The sequence below is a fragment of the Rattus rattus genome, chromosome 9, assembly GCF_011064425.1.
Source record: "Rattus rattus isolate New Zealand chromosome 9, Rrattus_CSIRO_v1, whole genome shotgun sequence".
Classification (NCBI taxonomy): domain Eukaryota; kingdom Metazoa; phylum Chordata; class Mammalia; order Rodentia; family Muridae; genus Rattus; species Rattus rattus.
The window spans coordinates 65441121-65456539 of NC_046162.1; the positions used below are offsets into that span (position 1 = coordinate 65441121).

Below are 15419 nucleotides of genomic sequence, written 5' to 3' on the forward strand. Positions count from 1 at the left end.
CACCAAGTGGGCACCTTGCTGGGGAGGAAGAAAGGTGCTAGAGATGCAAAGATACTCGAGTAGCTCCCCCTTCCCCACCCCGCCCCCGTGAGCAGGCATCCTCCTCCGAATTGCAATTCGCAAGGATCTTTATCTGGAGGCCTCTGTGCTGTGGGTGGTGTTAGATAGAGCAGAAAGGGCGGGTGTCCAGGGGTGTTTCCAGGAAAGGCCCTGGAGGAGGGGAAGAGCAGAAGCTGGAGGCTGGATTGGAGGGGGAGGTCGTGCAAGCATGCACTCACTGACAATGCACACTCCTCTGAACGGAGCTGATCCCACATTCAACATAGGAGCCAGGCTCTGGTTCCACAGGCAAACACTCATCTGCTGGTCCACTCAGCAGATACCCACACCCCGCCTCCCATCTATAACAGCCTCCGTGCCAGGCTGCAGAGACACCAGCGCCTCTAAGACGTGACCTCTACAGTGTGGGACAGTCTCACCAGCAGGAGTTCATTGAAGAGCTGGCCCATCAGGGAGCCTTCTGCCTGACCAGGCTCCCCACAGAGGGAGCTGAATGTCATTAGCCCCCAGATTTACCTGTAGACCCTGCCAGGGAGCAGTGTGACAGTATGATAACCCTAGAGCCTGTTGACTGGCTCTGGTGGGATTTGGTGGACAGTGTGTCCGCAGCTGCCCTTGGACCTGATTCACCGAGGCAACATGGCCATAACTGTCTGTCTTGTGAGTGACTGAGAGTCACTCACTAGAGAAGCTGAGCACTGTCCACACATCAGAACTGGTCAAGGAGGTACATACGGCTACACCCTGCTCCTCCCTTCCCAGGATCAGGCAGATGGGACAGACAAGCAAGGTGAGGTGTCACAATGGACCGCTAGAAGGTGGGCTACGCTAAGCTCAGGGTGGAACCCACATTCAGTCTAACACAGCAAGACCCCGGCCCAGGGTGACGTGTCCTCGTGTGGCTCAGAGGCTAGATCTGTATGGGACCAGCTTCCTGCTTGTGCAGTATGGCATCCAGAGAGAATGGGGAATTCTGTGACTCTGGAGACTTGGCTGGAGGACAGGAGATAAACAGGCTATGCCTAGGAACTGGGAAAATGAACCCAGCTGCCACATTGATGGAAGCATTTGACTCAGCAGCCTCCCTGTTATCCATCCAGTCCTGCTGCTCTCCAAACGCAGAAGCTTTGAGGAGATGGAGAAGGGTGCCAGCCTCCAAGCCTCTCAGTGTGTCCTGGGTCCATATACATGTGCCAAATAGTTGGCTTTGAAATATTTGACTTTGACTAAGAGACATGCCATGAGACATGTTCAGCTGTCCCGCAGTGTGAGTGACTCAGAACTGGACAGTCAGGCCCGGGACAGCGGGACAGCACTTTACCTTGCTTATCCCTGCCAGCATTACCTAGAGACTGGGGATCCCAGGGATCCGGCACAGGTATAGGGGGGATGCCAGCTGAGGGAAAGGGGTACAGGGAAGAGGAGGTTGTCTTCCCTAGCTCTCCTGTCAGACCTGACTTCGCACAACCCCAGCAGGGCAGGTCTTCCCTTTCTCAAGATGTGGCTGCAGACCCAGCCTCCCTGGCCATATTTGTGCTTCAGGGCTGAGGTGAACACAGTGAAATCATACTGAGTTGGGAGGACAAGTCCCCTTATGAATTAATTCAGTCAGCACTGAGACTAGCCCCCGGACTTGAAAGAGACAGCAATTGGTGGGAGCCACTCAACCCATCCATCTTGTTTCAAAATGGATGGCTCTCTTCGAAGTGCCTTCCAAACGTGAAAACACTTCAAGAGCCAAAGCAGCCTTTGTCATCGTACCTGGGTGGACTTCCTCGGTGATGCCCTTCCCAGTGCCTAGTTCAAAACCAGCTGCCCCTGGGCTTGCAGCCCTCCTGACTGTGACTCTTAGGTGGGTTGCTCATGAAACAGCCAGGCATTACCATGGAGATTTACAGATTCCAGTAGAGAGTCAGCCAAGCCCATTTTCATTCTTGTTTCCCATGGAGAAGGATGCTAGAGGCCACAGTGCTTGGAGGTGGGGGCCTCAGTGCTTGGGGGTGGGGCCACAGTGATTGGGGCGGAGCCACAGTGATTGGGGGTGGGTCTGCAGAACTTGGGGTGGAGTTACAGGGCTGGGGCGGGGCCTCATGTTTGGGACGGGGCCTCGGTGCTTGGGATGGGGCTCAGTGCTTGGAGGAGGGGCCACAGTGTTTGGGGTGGGGTTTCAGGGCTTGGGGTGGGGCCACAGGGCTGAGGACGGGGCCTCCGTGCTTGGAGTGAGGCCTCGGTGCTTGAGGCGAGAGGGCGAGAGGCCGCAGTGGTTGGGCTGGGGCCATAGTGAGGGTGGGGTCACAGTGGAGAACTGGGCTGGTATAATATCGATTTAGACCTCATTTTTTTTTTCTTATGAAAAGTAGGAAGAGGAAGAAAGGGCCCTCTGTCTGTGAAGAGGGCTGGATGAGGCATGCCTATGCAAAATAAATGCCCACAGCCACCTTCTCTTTATGGCAGTGTGGATAGAGATAATGACGGTAATTTTTCTAGAGCTCAAGAAAGATGCTCAGTCCAACTACCTCTCAGCCCAGGAATGCTTCACTTCATCTTATTTCCGCTAAGTTAAAAAAAAAAATTCCACATACGGGGCTGAAGAGCTGGCTCAGTAGACAAGAACACACTCTGCTTTCTACTGTTTTTATTTTATCTTTAGATTTATTTATTATTATTTGACTACATGTGTGTGAGCGGTCTGCCTGCGTGTATATGTGTGTATGCCTTGTTTTAGTTAGGGTTTCATTGCTGTGGAGAGACACCATGACCAAGGCAACTCTTATAAAGGCAAACATTTAATCGGGGCTGGCTTACAGTTTCAGAGGTTCGGTTCATTGTCGTCATGGGGTGGGGGAGCACGGCAGCGTGCAGGAGGAGCTGAGAGTTCTACACCTTGATCCAAAGGCAGCCAGGAGGAGGCTCTCCTCCGCACTATGGGGGCCCTGAGCTTAGGAGGCCTCAAAGCCCACCTACACAATGACATACTCCCTCCAACAATGCCCCACCTCCTAATAGTGCCACTGTCTATGGCCAGGCATTCAAATATATGAATCTGTGGGGGCCAAACCTATTCAAACCACCACATGTCTCATACCTCAGAAGATCAAAAGATGACAGATGTCCTAGAACTGGAGTTATGGATGGGTGCTGGGAACGGACCTGGGTCTCTGGACAAGCAGAGGATCCTCTGCAGCCCCAAGCACTTCCTTCTTCCCAGAATCCACACCCAGGTGGCTCACAACAGCACATAGCACCAGTTCTAGAAGATCTGGCGCCCTCTTCTGGCCTCCCAGGGCTCTGCACACATGTGGTGAACATACGAACAAGCAAGCAAAAGACATACACATAAATAAAACTTAAAACAGCAGCAACAACAACACACACACACACACACACACACACACACACACACACGGGCTTTTGGAAGAGGTGGGAACATTCTAGAAGCAGGAAGTGGAGAGGGCAGTGTAACACTGTGGATACTCAGACCTGTGCTTTGGAAAACAGCCAAGGTGCCAACTGCGGTGACTGTGATCACAAGTGCTCCAAAACTGTGTGCAAAGGTAATTCTGAGACGTCACAAAAACACACAAGGGAAATCTACGTTTAGCAGCAAGGAACACATAGTGTGTACACTTGCAGATATACAAATGCATGCACACACAGAGGCGCGCACACACACACAGGTGCACACACATATACACACAGGCATGTACACACACAGGCACGCATGTGTGTGCACACGCATGCATACACACACACACACACACACACTTAGTTTGTTTCTAAGCTCCCAAGTATCCTCCTGAGATGTTGGAGTTGGGGATCAGAACAAGTGCGAACCCCTCAGCCCATGAATCTCCTCTGTGAGTGTTTGGCTACAGGGCCGTGGATGACAGTGTGAATGAGTACAGTCCACGACTGTCTATCCTCAGTTCCAAATCACTCCTGCTGATGGAAGCTACCAGAAGCTGTACCTAACTTCAAACAGCGCACAATAGTTGCTTGTAGATCAACCTTTCGTAGGTATTAGGATTAATTTGCATAAGATGATCACATGGGGGCAATGACCCGCATACTCTTCATACCACGCATACTAGTTGCCTTGTAACAATAGAAGCCCACGTTGGTAATGAATATCCTGTTTAAACCATCCACACACTGGGCATTTGTAGATGAACTCAAGATCGCTTAGAGCGGGGGTGGGGGGAGGACGGGGGAGGGGGCAAGAAAGAAAGGGAACAACGGAAACACCTCAGAGTTGCAGGAGACTGAAGTTTAGGAAGGGCGGGTGACACCCCTGCTTGTTTGCCTTTGCACCTTAAATGATGCCTTGACTTCCGGCTAAACTTGAAATGCTGCAGAACCCTTCTCACCTGGGCAGGCTTCCTCCTCCCGGGAGAGGGTGCTCCCGCCTCCCCCTCTCCCTCCCCCTCCCCCTAAGCCAGCAGCACCCGGCTTCCAGATGCACAAGGGCCAGGCTGATTGTAATTCTCTCTGCTTTCTCTTTCTCTTTTCTTAGAGAGCCCAGAGCGCCTCCGGGAAAATTGGCTGAATAAAAGGTATAAAGACTTTCTCTTTTCTTCCTGAATGGTTTTTGACAGATATGAGCATGTTGAACATCTCAGGAGCTGTTGGTGGTGAGAGCCAGGAATTGCTGGGGTTTCCCACTGGCTAGAGGGAGGGAAAGATTGAGGGATGGCTGGGAAATTTCGATAACTCCTCTCTCGTCCCCCGGGAGATAGGTTTGAATTTTGTGAGGAAGGAGGCTCGTGGGCAGAGAAGCCTAAAAGAGCTGGACAACAGTCCAGATGTTCTTAGGCAACTCCGACCTACCCAAGAAACAAGGTCCGATCCTTCCTCGCCCCACCCCTCACTGACTCCCCATCCCGCCCGGTCCCAGTTATGCCGCGTGGGCAGCGCAGTCCTAGATCCCACTGTCTAACTCCTCTCTCCTGGAGCTGGGAATAATGGAAGCCAGCTCAGTTTCAACCCTCACTAGGAGGCTAGACATTGTGAGAGGCTAAATCATCCGGTGCTTTTCTTGGCTCGCCCTCCACCAGCAACTCCTCTTCTTCATGGAGTTAACAAAAAAAGTTTTACTTGAAGTGGGGGAGGAATGCTGTCTAAAGGATGGAGATTGGTTGTGAACAAAATTAGGTGGAACTTTTCAGCCTAGCCCCACCTCCGACCACACGCCTGTGAGCCTGGGGGCGGGGCTTACTGCTAGCGAGCTCCTGGGTCTGGGGCGGAGCTTCCTGTTGTTGAGTCTCGGGTCTGAGGTTGAGTCTGAGCCGGTGGTGATTCCGTCACCGAATACCTAGTGCTGAGCAATGCAAAAAGAGAATTTAAAAAAGCCCGGATGAGGCTCAGTAGGCAGAGCGCTTGCCTGCAATGCATGTGGCTATGGGTTCCATCCCCAGAACTTCAACACGTGTGGTGGGCCACACTTGTAATCCTAGGACTTGGGGATGGAGCCAAGAGAATCAGAAATTCAAGGTCTTCCTCTAGTGCTGGTTGAGTTTGAAGCTACACTGGGCTACATGAGGCCCAGTCTCAGAAAGGAGTGAGGGGCTGAAGAGAAGTCTCAGTAATTTAAGAGCACTTACTTTTGCCCAAGACCAGGTTCAGTTCCCAACATGCACATGGTGAGTTGTAGACTCCGGTTCCAGGAGATCCAGCGCCCTCTACTGGCCTCCGTAGGCACCAGGCAAGCTGTGCGTACATACCCTCGGGGAAACATTATACACGAAAAATAAAAATAAATAGTTTTTTAAGAGACCAACTTAGCAGTTCACAGTTCAGGTTGCCGTCCACTGTTGAAGTGCTGACAGCCTCTGAGGAATTACTGCTATTTTAAAGAGATGTCAAAAGACAAGAGAAAAAAGGAGGCACCTTGGCCCTGTATTTGGGGTTTGGGATGTGTTTGTGTGTGCTATACGTATGTATGCATGTGAACATGCAGACCCACGCACCCCTAAGCACACACGTGGAGGCCCAAGGTCAGCATTAGTCTTGGACTATCTTCTTCGGCTTTATTTTTTAAGATAGTCCCTCATTAAACCCGGTGATCGGTGATCGGCTAGATTGGCTGGCCCTCTTGCTCCAGAAGTCTGTGCCTCCCCAACATAGGGAATAGAGTCACCTGACACCACACCCTGCTTTCATGTGGGTGCAGAGGGGAGCAAACTCATGTCCTCTTGTTTGTGAGCTATTGTACCACCCACTGAGCCACCCAGCTCCCCCCAACTCCCCCTTTTAGAATGCTACTAATTCTCCCCACCCCCACCCCAGGAGGGCAGAGCCTTTATGGTCTAATCACATCTTGACGCTGTTCCTATAGTAATTAATTTCCACATGAGGGGCATTCGAGCTCAGCAGACGGCATGTGGCAAGGGCCTCAAATGTTTTCTGCATGTCAAAAAACCGTCTCATCAGATTCAGGAACGCCGAGCTCATGATGTCTCTCGTGCTGATTTCGCCCCAAGATACCCCTGGTTCCCACGTCAGTGCTGCCACAGGAGGAAGAGTCCCTGTGGAAGCTGGCCTTCCTTTGCCAGGGCCACACAGGCTGTCTGTGGAGCGACTGCTTGGGCTCTACTCAGCAGCTTTTTATCAGAACGGAGTCAGGGATCCCCGCTCCTGTGGCTCACCCTTCTCGCCCTGGACAGCGCTTTAGGGGGCGTCCTAAGTTCAAGTCACGCTCTGGCTCTTTGACCTTTGTCAGAGTTGTAATGGCGCCAGGCCTGGTGGCACAGCCCTGCAATCTCAGTGCCTATGAAGCTGAGGCAGGAGGAGAACAAACTCAAGCCCAGACCGAGCTATATAGTGAGAGCCTTCTCGGCAAACAAAGAAAAGGTTATCAAAATATTAATCACACTAAGTCAGTCTCTAAAAGGCAAATATGCCATGACTTCTTCTACTCACAGGTCCTGGGTTTTATGTAGAAATTAAATCATACATGTTCAGCTGTCAGGGAAGCAAGGGGGAGAGCCTGCCACCAAGCCTGACCACCTGAGGTCCGTCCCCAGGACCGTCATGCTAGAAGAAGAGAAGCAACTCCTGTAAGTCGTCCTCTGACCTCTACAGGAGCTCATGTGTGTCCCTAGGAACTCATGCTCACAAGTGCGCACACACACTCGTGCACACACACACACACAAATAAAACATCATGAGATAGGGTTTCACTGTGTAGCCTTGGTTGTCCTGGAACTCTCTGTGTAGACCAAGCTGGCCTCACCATATCCAGCAGTAAATAAATAAATGTGAATTGAGAAAATTACTAAAGTGGACTACTGGGATGTGGTAGGGTAGCAGGGTATGGGGGAGATTATGTGCAAAAGGATATTGTGTATTTACAAAACATATGGCCTCGTGTGAGCCTACCTAACGATTTTTAAGGTTGAATCGACTATTGTAGACTCTTTACACTTCCGTGTGAATTTTAGAGCTAGTATGTAGATTCTGTTAAGAAAGAAAGAGAGAGAGAGAGAGAGAGAGAGAGAGAGAGAGAGAGAGAGAGAGAGAGAGAGAGAAAGAGAAAACACCCTGCTAGGATTTCAAGCAGGCTCACCCTGGATCACTGACATCCAACACTAGTGAGTTCCCTGGTCTGACACAAGGTCGGTCTCCACACTTGGAACGCTGCTCCTCCATCTCTCTTCAGCGCCTTCGGCGCCCCTGTGCGTTCCGTTCCAGCAGACCCATCCCCACGTGTCTTGCTTCTTTTTGCTACCTCAGTGGCTTTTTCCGTTCCAGCTCTGGCAGTGGCGGCGGCAGCTACATAGAGATCAAATTCTTCTGTGCTTCACGTATTGATCTTGTGTCCCGCAGCTTTGCCGAACTCACTCGCTGCTGGCTCCTGTCACCTCTCACAGGTTCCGTGTGACTTTTCTATGCAGGAGCGGGTGTTGTCTGTGGGCAAAAGCAATGGAACTTTCTCATCGGGGGGTCCTTAACGCTGGATGCAGCCAGTGTAGGGCTGAACAGGAGAGCTCACATGCACGTGTCGTTGCAAGTCTTAAAACCTCCTGTTAGGTGGGGTGTTCGATGTCCACGCCTACTTCCTACCTTGCACAGCCTGGCTGGAGGTTTATTATTATTATTATTATTATTATTATTATTATTATATTGTTTGCTTGTTTGTTCAGTGGACGGCATGCATGTACATGCTAGGACGTGTGTGAATGGAGATCAGAGGGCTGACTACTTCTGAGTCACTTCTCTCCCTGAAGTATGTGGGTCCCAGGGATTAAACTCAGGTCATCCGGCTTGACAGCAAAATGCCCTTTACCCTCTGAGCCATCTGTTTAAGCCAATTAATTTTAAGATCACACACACACACACACACACACACACATATATATATTCTACACAGATATCTATGTGACATTATGTGTGTCTGGTGCCCATGAAAGCCAGAAAAGTGTATGTGATCCCCCAGGACTGGACTTACAGCTATCCTATAGGTGCTGAGACTTGAACCTGAGTCTCCTGCAAGGACAGTCGGAACTCTTATTCTCTGACTTTCTCCATCCCCCCAGCCCCAGATCTGTGGATTGGAGACTAAATGTGGGATGCTGCACGCTCTTCCCCGTGCCTACAGCCATAACCCTGCGTGGCTTCTTCTTCGCTTATTCACTCAGTTCCATCGATGACTTTCAGACACCAGGGTGGCTTTATTTGAAACCATCATTCTATTGTCTTTTTTTTTTTTTCTTCACGCCTGTTCTTCGTTTCCTTGTCTTTGCTGTGTTCTTTTGTGTTACTTCAGTGATCTGAGGTTTTGCTTGTTTGTTTTGTTTGTTTGTTTGTTTGTTTGTTTGTTTAACCTCATCTTTGGCTTCCTACACCATAGCTCCTTGCTCTGCCCTTTCAGAAAGCGTTTCTCCGGCAAGCATTTCCCCTTCCGCGTCTATCCTGCCTGTCTGTGTGCTTTCTGGTGTTTAAACCCGCATCACGCTGCAGCCTAAGTGCCTTACACCAGAGTGTTTTCACATCTCCCACCGGACCTCCACGCCTTTGTAACCGTGCACTTCGCATATACGTGCAGTGAGCTGTACGTAACACACCACCTTTGCTAGCCTTTGCTCAAGTGGTCAGGATTTTGGTGAACAGAAGAGTCGCTGTGGTGGTTGGAATGAAAATGGTCCCTACAGATTCATGAGAAGTGGCACTGTTAGAAGGTGTGGCCTTATTGGAGGGAGTGTTCCCTGGGGGCGGGCTTTGAGGCTTCAGATGCTCAAGCCAGGCCCAGCGTCTCTCTCTCCCTGCTGCCTGCTGATCCAGACGCAGAGCTCTCAGCTACCCCTCCGTGTCTGCCTCTCTACGGCTGCCTGTGTGCCGCCATGCTTCTCACCACAGCCATAATGGATCAAACGTCTGAGCCCCAACTGAATATTGTCCTTTAGAAGAGTTGCTGTGGCCATGGTGTCTCTTCACAGCACTAGGAACCCTGACTAAGACCGTCACATAGTCACATTCTGTGTGGTCTCAGTGTGGACCTCGGCTGCTCCTCTTCTCGGACTTTCTGTGAGAAAGTCTATTGAGTGTCTGAGAAAGTCTTCGTTTCATGTTTCATAGCTAAGTAGAGATTTGAGGTTGCTGCCCACACACTGCCTCGGTGCCTTCTGTTTGCGGGGTTTCTGGGTACCTCGGTCTCCTGTGTCTACCTTTAAAAATCACTGGTTTTAGGTATATGTATATGCAGAGTGTGTGCCATGTGTATTCAAGTGCCTTTGGATGCCAGAAGAGGGTGTCAGATCTCCTGGGGCTAGAGCTGCAGGTGGTTGTGAACTGCTCAGTAAATAAATAAACTGAACTCTGCCCTTCCCTCTGTAAGAACAGCAAGTGCTCTAAAACCACTGAGCCATCTCTCCAACCCTAAAATAGTTTACTTTTATTTGTTTGTTCGGGGTGGGGTGACACGCACGCCATAGCTTGGATGTGGAGATCAGAGGGCAGCTGTGGGAACTGGCTCCCTGCTCCTGCCATGTAGGTTCTGGGGATTGAACTCAGGTAATCAGGCTTAGCCCCAAGCACCTTTACCCACTGAGCCATCTCGCTGCCCCTCTCTGACTGCTTTGAAGACATTCTTTGTGACTACTTTAGAGTGATTTTTTTTATCCTGACTTACTTAAGTGTCTTTTTCTCCCCGTTTCCTTGGCTTTGGTTTGTGAAGCTTCTTGAACTTGTGGGTTTGAATTTCTTTAATTCTATTTGCAGTTCTTGGGTGTGGAGAGGGGACGTAAACACCACAACACTTGTGCAGAGTCTAAGGAGGACTCTGGCACCTCCTCTCTCCTTCCACCTTGGTCCCAGGGGGTGACCTGAGGTTCTGTCCTCTGGGCTATCCCACCAGTCCTGTAGGTTTGCATTTATTTTATTTTTTTTTGTGAAATTTAAAAACATTCACAATTTCCTCTCAAGTATTCCTTCTATCTTTTATCCCTTTCGGAGACCCAGAGTTAATGTTGCTTCTATGTATCTGTGTTTAAGGCTGACCACACGGTATTGGATGAACAATGAGGGAGCTTGTCCCTGGGGAAGAATAATTCTTTCTCCCCGCCCTCTCTCTGCAGTCACTAATTGAGTGTAGCTCTTCTTCTAGGGGTGGGGGTGTTTTGAGACCTCCATCCATGTTGGCAGGCTGATCAGCCCCGGGTATTGTTGTTCAAGTCTTGTCTAGGTAGCCACGTTGTTGCAATTTCACACAGGCAGGTTTCTAGCAGCCAGCATCCTGGTCCTCTGGCTCTAACAGCCGTTCTCCTTCTCTTCAGCGGTGTTCCCTGAGCCTGAGGTATAAGGGTTGTGCTGTGGATGTATCCGTTAGGGCTGAGCGGCTCACAGTCAGCTCGCCTCGCGTGTGGACCAGTCTGCCATGGTCTCCTCCTGCTGCAGGAGAACAAGCTCTTAGTTCGTTCTCCATCCTATCTCACTCTGAGACATTGTTCTTCCTTCCCCCACAGTGATGATGATGTCATTAGTCTATCCAGGACTTTTGTTTCCTCTCAAGTATTATAGCTTTTAGGGCAAAGTTACTCTGTTTTTGTTTTTTTTAATAACTTCTCTACCTGATTATCTAATGGAATACAATACATAATGCCTGTTTTAATATCTTCATCACCTAACCAGGATTTCTGTCTCAGTTCCAACCTCTCCTCATCTCAGGGACTACTCTCTGCCTCCTTTCATACCTGAGAGCTTTTTAAAATAAATTTTATTTTATGTATACAGGTGTTTTGCCTGCACATGTGTCTGTGTACCATACATGTGCCTGGTACACATGAAGGCCAGATGAGGGCATCAGATCCCCTAGAACTGGGGTTACAGACCCAAGGTTGTTATGCAGGTGCTACAAGTCAAATCTAGAATGTCTGGGACAACAGCCAGTGCTCTTAAGGGCTGGACTATCTGTCCATCCCCAGACCTGGTAATTTTTAATTAGACACTGGATTTTATCAGTTTTACCTCAATGGGAGGTGGGTGCTACCATCTGAGTCACTGCAGCATATTCCTGTACAGAGCCCTAAGCCTTGTTCTGGGTGCAGTTAAGTTACAAAAAGATGACATGACCCTTGACCCTTGACCTTTGACCCCTGGCAGTCCTTATTCTCAGATTGTCAGTGTCTCCGAGATGATTCTGGCTCTAGTCATCCCTGCTATGAGGGCCTTGGGAACTATACAATGCCTGACCACTCAGCCGACTGCCCTTGCCCCGCATGAACGCCAGGCACTCTCAGGTGGTACTTACCTCAGCCGTGGGGAGTCGTGGTTGAGTGCTGGATGGAGGCAGTCTCTAAGGCTTCTCCTCTGGTCAGTACCGTCCTTGCCAGGTCTTGTTCTGCAGCTTTTGGCACCGTACTGCCTAACTCTCAGCTCTGCTTCCATAACCCAGTGCAAGTACTGTACTCCACCCAGGACCCCTGTACCATGGTTTAAAACTTTCCCAGGACAGTGGGGATCCCGAGTCTCCCCTTCTTGGCCTCCTGTCCTCACTCTTCATAGCTGAAGATGGTTCTTTGGTTGGTTATCACTTTGTGAAGGAGGCAACAGCCATCCTTGACCCTCCACTCTGCCTATAAATGGAAGATTTCCTTCTCACACTTGGATCTACCTGCGACGTGACTACATGTCCCGCTGGAGGGTGCATATATATGCATGTGCACAGACCCAGGTGCCACTGCCTGTCCTAGTCTCTGTGTCCTCTAGGGTGGGAGGAGGGAGGTTGTCTGATAGGACAGACCATGTTGCTGTCAGAGAACTTGGGGCTTGGGGCTTGAGGTCCCAGAGTGGAAGCCAGTACCTCTGTTTTCTTTGCTATGAGAACGGCAATGGAACACTGCAGCCCTGGGGTGCAGAACCTCACAAAGGGCATGCTATATACTGTCTTCGACCGGAGAATCTTGTCTGCGGAGAATAAGAGAGGGGAGGGGAGGGGAGAGGAGGGGAGAGAAGAGCAGAGGAGAGGAGGGGAGGGGAGAGGGGAGGGGAAAAGGGAGGAGAGAAAGGAGGAGGGAAGAAGAGGGGAGGGGAGAAGGGAAAGGAGAGGAGAGGAGGAGAGGAGAGGGGAGGGAATGAGCAAATACCATAGTCAGCAGCCCCCAGCCACCCCTCCCCAACAAACATCACTGAGTAGGATGTACTGGAGGCTAAGTGCATCCAATCCTCCAAACACAGCCCCCACACTGGCCTCATCTGAGTGGGTAAGGCTGAAGCCTCCTGCTTGACTCTTTCTCTGGACACAACATTGCCAGCCAAAAAGGGGCTTGGAGTCAGCCCAGCTCCCTTCAGCCTACACTTTCTTCCATGCCAAGCATAGCCCTGAGCAGTGGTGATTGTGGACTTCTCTGCGCCCTGCTGTGTAGAAGGAGCAGGTGGATCAGAAGGATTCAGAGGGCTCAGCCTTCCTGTCCATTCTGGCCCGCCGCCCCTCTGAGAGATATCTCCACTGCCCAGACTTGTGCTGATTGGAGTCAGATCAGATGTGGTGTGCCAGGGGTGTGTGCGTGTGCGTGTGTGTGTGTGTGTGTGTGTGTGTGTGTGTAAGAGAAAAACAGACAAGACAGAGATAAAATGTTCTAGTGAATGATCTCCAAATATGTGGGTGGCAAAGGGTTAACCCCAATTCTGCTTGTGCCTGACCCCAGAGCCCAGCATACATCTAACCATCTCAGCAATACACTTTGGGTACTTCTGACTGGAAAGTCAGCTCCCAGCTCCACAGTTCTGCACCACAGAACATGGAGTGGGTCCCTTGTGTCACACACACACACACACACACACACACACACACACACACACACACACACTTCCTGCAGGTCCCCCAGCTGGGAGGTTTGTGCCATCTATGGAAGGAGCAAAGCTACAACATGAGAGGCAGGATTTGGGGGGAACAGGAGTTCAAGGCTGTGCAGATGTGTGGAGGGCTGCAAAACCAGCCTGTTTTCTCCCCGGAGTATTAATTACAGTTGGAGTCTAGGCTTGTCAGGGCACGCTCTGCTCGGGCAGAGTAATTGATACTGGTCGGGAGCGGTGGCTGGGTCACGGTGCAGGAGCAGGATACCAGGACATCACTCTCAGGGCTGCCCGCCTGCTCCAAGGAGAGAAAGGCAGGAAGTTGTGAGCCTCAGGCAACCTTCTACAAGATGTCTACTGCCTTGTCTGGGTTCGTGGGAGCTCTGCGTAGTGGGCAGTGTCATCCGGCGGGTGACTGGGGCCAGAGTGCTTTGGGCTCTCCGTGCTGCTGATGTCATCATCGAGGGAGGTCAAAGCAACCTCAGCCTGCCACAGCCTGGGTCCTTCCTCTCTCTCTTGGACATTGCAGGACGTGTTCGAGGACTGCTTGAGCACTCTGACCTGCTTGGCAGCTGCACCTGTAACCTAGGCTAGTCATGGAGAAGAGCTCCTCCACCTTACGGTGGCCAAGGAGAGAGTGGGAAGGGCTAAAACAGAACCTGTTAAAAGGCACACCCGTAGGGACTCCGGTGGAGATGGCATGCGCTGCCGCGCGGTCCCAGGCCAACCAGGACAGGCTTATTTGTATCTACCCCGCTTATTTAAATAAGAAGACCATAGCCGAGGGGAGGCGGATCCCCGTAAGTAAGGCTGTAGAAAACCCTACGGCTACTGAGATTCAAGATGTATGTTCAGCAGTTGGACTGAATGAGTTTCTGGAGAAAAACAAAATGTACTCCAGAGAATGGAATCGTGATGTTCAGTATAGAGGCAGAGTCCGGGTACAGCTCAAACAGGAAGATGGCAGCCTCTGTCTTGTACAGTTCCCATCACATAAGTCGGTGATGCTGTACAGCGTAGCAGAAATGATACCCAAGCTAAAAACAAGGACTCAGAAGTCAGGAGGTGCTGACCCAAGTCTTCAGCAGGGAGAGGGGAGTAAGAAAGGGAAAGGAAAGAAGAAGAAATGACGTGGCGTGAACGTAGAGCGCGCCGTCCTGCTGGGAGAGACGTGGCATCTTCGTGTGAGGGGACAGCTTTTCGTTTGTGTGGTTTAACTGAGCTGTGAACGTGTGTCTCCCAGCTTCAGCAGTTAACAATGAAGTCAGCTTACGTCACAAGTTTGCATCCAGCTTTCAGATGTAAAATGGGAAATTGCGTGTGTGGAAGGAAGCATATTTTTAACAGATAATGACTGTCCCATGAGTTACTTGAAATACTGTTTGTCCTCTGTGTAAACATATTTCAGATATAAATGTTTAATAAAGTTTGGAATATACATTTTGTTCACCTTTACGTTAATGAAATAAAAGATTTAAACTGAAAAAAAAAAAAGGCACACCCAGCCACGTAGCTAGGGCCCATGTCCCAAAAGCACCTTCAGCACACCAGCCCGTGAGGAACAGGCTAGACCCATTCTATCATCACTGCTCCCTGTGCCGCAAATGCTCAGTCCATCTCGAAATGCAAAATGAATTCCGCTTGTCTCCAAGAGTCCCAACATCTTAACAGTTCCAGGGGTGCACAAGAGCCAAAGTCTGAAGTCTCTCCGAGAATCAGGGTGAACTCTGAGCTGCAAGCCCATGCTGGAATGAGAACACCCACTCTGGAGGGGAGGGGAGATGGTAGAAGGGTGGGTGAGACCAAAGCAAAGCACTGAGATGGAGACTCAGCAGGCCAAACTCTTCTTGCAGGGCTGTACCTGGCATTAGGGCATGTGGTGGGATGTGTGGACAGCTCCTCTTTCCCCTCCCCGGGAGACCCTGACCCTGTCCTCTCCCCCTCCCTCTTCCCCTGTGCCATCACCCCCTCCCCTGTGCCCTCAACCCCCTCTCCTGTCTCCTCACTCCCTCCCCTGATTCCTCAACCCCTCCCCTGTTTCCTCCTCCCCTCCCCTGTTTCCTCCTCCCCTC

General features: G+C 50.7%; 2 protein-coding genes across 6 annotated transcripts in view; both read left to right on the forward strand.

Annotated features, from left to right (window-relative positions):
- Nucleotides 1-15419, forward strand: part of Rbfox3 (RNA binding fox-1 homolog 3) — a 438537-nt gene that overhangs the window by 306829 nt on the left and 116289 nt on the right. For 4 of the 5 annotated variants that reach the window (XM_032912140.1, XM_032912143.1, XM_032912142.1 and 1 more), the window contains exon 4: nucleotides 4574-4613. The exons of the other annotated variant lie outside the window; for it this stretch is intronic. The gene's annotated coding sequence lies outside the window, so the exon portion shown is untranslated. The remainder of the gene's footprint in view (nucleotides 1-4573; nucleotides 4614-15419) is intronic. 5 annotated transcript variants of the gene reach the window in all.
- On the forward strand, nucleotides 14043-14516 carry LOC116908773 (signal recognition particle 19 kDa protein-like). The gene has a single exon (XM_032912146.1). It carries the CDS (start codon nucleotides 14043-14045, stop codon nucleotides 14475-14477), a length of 435 nt encoding a protein of 144 aa, XP_032768037.1. The 3' UTR covers nucleotides 14478-14516.

Bases quoted from the DNA above. Each gene is read 5' to 3' on its own strand.
- LOC116908773 (XM_032912146.1), top strand. From the start codon at position 14,043: ATGGCATGCGCTGCCGCGCGGTCCCAGGCCAACCAGGACAGGCTTATT.